Raw genomic sequence first — 4,530 nt, 5'->3', positions numbered from 1 at the left:
TGCGCGCGCACCCTCTGCCCCGCGCAGCCCCCCTGCGGCCGAGGCCCTGGGCCTGCGCGGGAGCCTGCCGGCTGCTGGGTGTAAAGTGAGGAGGAGCACGTGTCCCCTCAGTTCATCACTCGGCACTGCGGGGCACCGTGCGGGAACTCCTAGCGGGAGTGTGAGTGCGCTCGGGACCTGTGTCGGCACCCACCACCCCTCTTCCTGTTTCTCCAAGACAGACCCCAGAGTGAACAAGAGCCAGGCTGGAACGCAACATGGAGCTTTTGTGGGACCCAGAGATTTCTCCCATGTGGCAGCTCTCCTGTGCTGAGCCCCATCTCATCCACATACTAAAACTAAAAATTGAATGAACACCAGTGTTTTTAGAAATGACTGCGTTGTTCCATGTACTCTGAGCTCCCCAGGGGTCAGGGAACTGTGTGAGCGAGTGCTGACACTCCAGGCTGACATTAGGTGTGTGTCTTTATCACCACCTCTGCGATCACTCCTTCACATTTCCCAGTGCTTGCCAGTTTTGTACTTATCAGCTGACAAGTTTTGCTGACTCCCCCCTGTGGATTTCTCTTATTTACCTGAAACTATTGCCTGGCTCCAGTGGTTACTGGTTTTTGGAATGCAGCTCAGGAGTAGATCAAATGTTTGACCTGTGACCAGCCTTTAGTTTAATCCGTATCACCAAAAAGCCAGAAAATAACTTTTGGGGCTGGGAATGTGGCTTAATGGTAGAGTGCTTGCCTAGCATGCATGAAGCCTGGGGTTCAATTCCTTGGTACCACATACACAGAAAAATCTGGAAGTGGCACTGTGGCTCAAGTGGCAGAGTGCTAGCCTTGAGCACTGCAAAAGCAGCTCAAGGACAGTGCCAGACCCTGAGTTCAAGCCCCAGGACTGGAAAACAACAACAACAAAGAAAAACCTTTTCATCATGCACTAATTTCAAACATATAAACAGTTGTAAAAATAAGTTTCTACATATACTTCACACAGTCGTCCCTAACGTAGGCATCCGACATGTGCCCAATCCAGTTGTTACACCAGAAAATAATTCTGACACTATATTAACTGAAGACTGTAAATTTCATGAGATTTTCTTCCTTTCTTTCTTTCTTTTGGGGGGGGGTCCGGTTGTGGGGCCTGAACTCTGGGCCTGGGCGCTGTCCCCTCAGCTCTTCAGCTCAAGGCTAGCACTCTACCACTTGAGCCACAGCACCACTTCCAGTTTTTTTTTTTTTTGCTTATGTGGTGCTGAGGAATCAAACCCAGGACCTCATGCATGCAAGGCAAGCATTCTACCACTGAGCCATCTTCCCAGCCCGGAGATTTTCTATGTTTCCAGCATCTTATTTCATGTCGTCTTCCCAAATGGTGGCAATTCCACATTCTTTTGAGGCAATGTAGATGAGCCTGGGAAACTAAAATCAATAAATATTAAGGGACAGACTGCCACTAGAAGCAGATAAATGGAAGAATCACAGCAGCTAGTTAAGTTACAAAAATGGACAACAACCTGGGTGCTGGTGGCTCACGCCTGTCATCCCAGCTACTGAGGAGGCTGAGATCTGAGGATCTTGGTTCAAAGCCAGCCTGGGCAGGAACATCTGTGAGACTCGTATCTCCAATAAAAACCACTAGAAAACCAGAAGTGGCGCTGTAGCTCAAGCAGTAGAGTGCTTGCCTTGAGCTGAAGAGCTGAGGGACAGCGCCTAAGTCCAGAGTTCAAGCCCCACGACTGACAAAAACAAAAACAAAAAAAAGGACAACAAGGGATGATTTGTATTTTCTCCATTGGGATGTTAAGAAGCTGCAAATTCTTCATGGATATATGGAGATAAGAACCGAAAGGCATTTCTGGCAAAGTGAAGTGTTATAGGCCACCTATTATTCTGGTATTTTGAATAGATGGTAAGCCTACGCCAGTATCATAGGTATCAGCCACCAAAACTGGTTAAAAACTTTTAAGCCACAAAATTTGAAGTAATTAGTTACCATAGTAGCATAAAGTGAATATAAGTATCTTAGGGGAGACCAGGCAAATCCTGTTCATGTCAAATTTGCTGACTATTTTTCACAACTGCCAGTGACTCAGCCACTAATGTTGATTACTGGAATTCTACTCTAAAGAAGAACTGTCCTGTTTTCCCCTTACTTGATGAAGTACTCACTCTCATTCCTACATGAACTCTTGTGTGGTATGTGGCTCTGGCCATATTCCAGAACTATTAGCAACTGTCAGGTGCTCATTGGCACCAGCTGTGTCTGGTGAGAGCCTTCAGGCTGGTTCACAATCCCTGTCAAGGTTCATCTTTTTTGGGAAGCTTTTCTATTTTCTGGTTGCTCACTTAACACTGGCTGTCTTAGATTGCTCAGGCTGCTATAACAAAAATAAACCTAATGTAGCTTAAACACAACAGAAATTTACTGCCAGTTATGGAGGTTGTAAATCCGTGATCATGAAATGGCAGATTCAGAATGCCTGAAGAGGGTTGTTCCCTGGCTCAGAAATAGCATGTTCTTACTTTGTACTTATTTGTAGATAGGCAAAGCATCTCTCTAGTGTTCCTTTTAAAAGTGCATCAATAATCTTACAAAAAATCCTACCTTTTATCGTTTTGGTGGATTAGGATTTCATATGCAATTTCCAAGGGAACATGAATGTATAGTTGGCAGCCCCACAAGGAAATTAATCCTTCTGAGAGCACTCCCCCATACCCTCTGCAGACAGAGCTCACCTGCAGGGACCACCCATATGCAAATGAAGACTAAGTTCAGGCATTGGAAAGAAGCTGCAGTTGGAGGTGCTTAATGCTTGATCTCCATGATCAATGGGGTCCTGCAGAAAGAACCTCACATTATCTATTTCCCTTTCAGGCCCTCTAGAAGTTGGAGTAGGGTGGCAGCAGTGAGGAACAGGGAGACAGGGAGCATGGGTGAAAAAGGGAAATGGGGTCCCCTGACTTTGGGTCCTAGCTCCCCTCGCTGATCAAGAAGCAGGCCCACCATGTCTCCAGCGGTCCCTCAATCCCTGTGCCCTGACCCTTTCAGCATTTTGACCATTATTGCCATTTAGTTCCACAATAAACACGACAATAACCCAAACAGCAGCATGGACAAAATCTCATTTACATTTTCTTCCTGTGCTGGTACCACAACTTGAATTCAGAGCTTGTGCTTGGCTTTTTCCACTAACAGCTGCGTATCTTCTACTTGAGCCACACATAAAGTCCAGCATTTCACTGATTAATTGGAGATGAGAGTGTTGGGACTTTTCTTCACAATCCGTTGTGCCCCTCCTGCCCGTCCCCCCCTTCCCCCAACCCATCCTGGGGCATGAACTCAAGCTATCCTCAAGCTTAAAAGAAGCAAAAGGCTCAAGGATAAGCACTCACCACTTGAACCACAATGCCACTTCCAGCTTTTTCTGTGTGGCAGTATACCACTAGGCCACATTCCCAGCCCTATGTCTGACTTTTGAACATCAATTGTCAAATATCAGCTTCCTAGGTGGATAGGATTTTATTTATTTTCTCGGGGCCTGAACTCTGGGCCTGGGCGCTGTCCCTGTACTCTTCAGCTCAAGGCCAGCGCTCTCTGGCTTGAGCCACAGCACTAGTTCTGGTTTTCTATTGGTTTACTGGAGATAAGAGTCTCATGGACTTTCCTGCCCAGGCTGGCTTTGAACTGCCATCCTCAGATCTCTGCCTTCTGAGCAGCTAGGATTACAGGTGTGAGTCACCAGCACCTGGCTTCAAGTTTATTCTTGTGTGTGTTTTGGAATCAGGGCTTGGGCGTGCTGTTCCTGAGCTTTTTTGGGTCAAGACTAAGTAGGGTTCTACCTCTTGAATCATAGCTCTACTTCCAGCTTTTTGGTGATTAACTAGAGGTAAGAGTCTCATGGACTTACTTCCCTGGGCTAGTTTCAAACAGTCCTCAGATATCAGCCTCCTGAGTAACTAGGGTGGCAGCATGTTTAATTTTTAGTAAGATTTTTCCATAACTGGCTTGAGTACATTCAGCACTGCTGAAAACAGAAAGAAAATGCAACTCTACTAATCCTTCCTGAAGTGTGCTGTGAACCTGTTCCAGCAGCGCGGCCATGTCCCAAACTGGCACTTTCCTTACTGATGGACCAAAATGTAAGAGTGGGGGCACCCAGAGGTCCTTCGGCCTTTCTTCCGTCACTCCGTGACCCCATGCTGAGAGCTCGGCCGGGAGGGGACGGCAACCCCATGCTGAGAGGTGACCCCCCCATGCTGACATGACCCTCCCATGCTGAAGTGACCCCCATGCTGAGAGGTGACCCCCCATGCTGAGATGACCCCCATGCTGAGAGGTGACCCCCATGCTGAGAGGTGACCCCCCCATGCTGAGAGGTGACCCCCCATGCTGAGAGGTGACCCCCATGCTGAGAGGTGATCCCCATGCTGAGAGGTGACCCCCCATGCTGAGATGACCCCCATGCTGAGAGGTGACCCCCCATGCTGAGAAGTGACCCCCATGCTGAGAGGTGACCCCCATGCTGAGAGGTGA

General features: G+C 47.8%; 1 protein-coding gene across 1 annotated transcript in view; it reads left to right on the top strand.

Annotated features, from left to right (window-relative positions):
• Positions 1 to 3,070, top strand: part of Stmn3 (stathmin-like 3) — a 9,786-nt gene extending 6,716 nt beyond the window's left edge. Inside the window, exon 5 of the mRNA XM_013030361.1 lies at positions 3,046 to 3,070. Coding sequence (XP_012885815.1) covers positions 3,046 to 3,070 — 25 coding nt within the window. The remainder of the gene's footprint in view (positions 1 to 3,045) is intronic.
• Positions 3,071 to 4,530: the final 1,460 nt, after the last annotated feature.

Source organism: Dipodomys ordii, unplaced genomic scaffold (genome assembly GCF_000151885.1).
Source record: "Dipodomys ordii isolate 6190 unplaced genomic scaffold, Dord_2.0 Scaffold129, whole genome shotgun sequence".
NCBI lineage: Eukaryota > Metazoa > Chordata > Mammalia > Rodentia > Heteromyidae > Dipodomys > Dipodomys ordii.
Note: the sequence above shows the minus strand (reverse complement) of the source record. Positions and strands in the feature narration are given on the sequence as shown.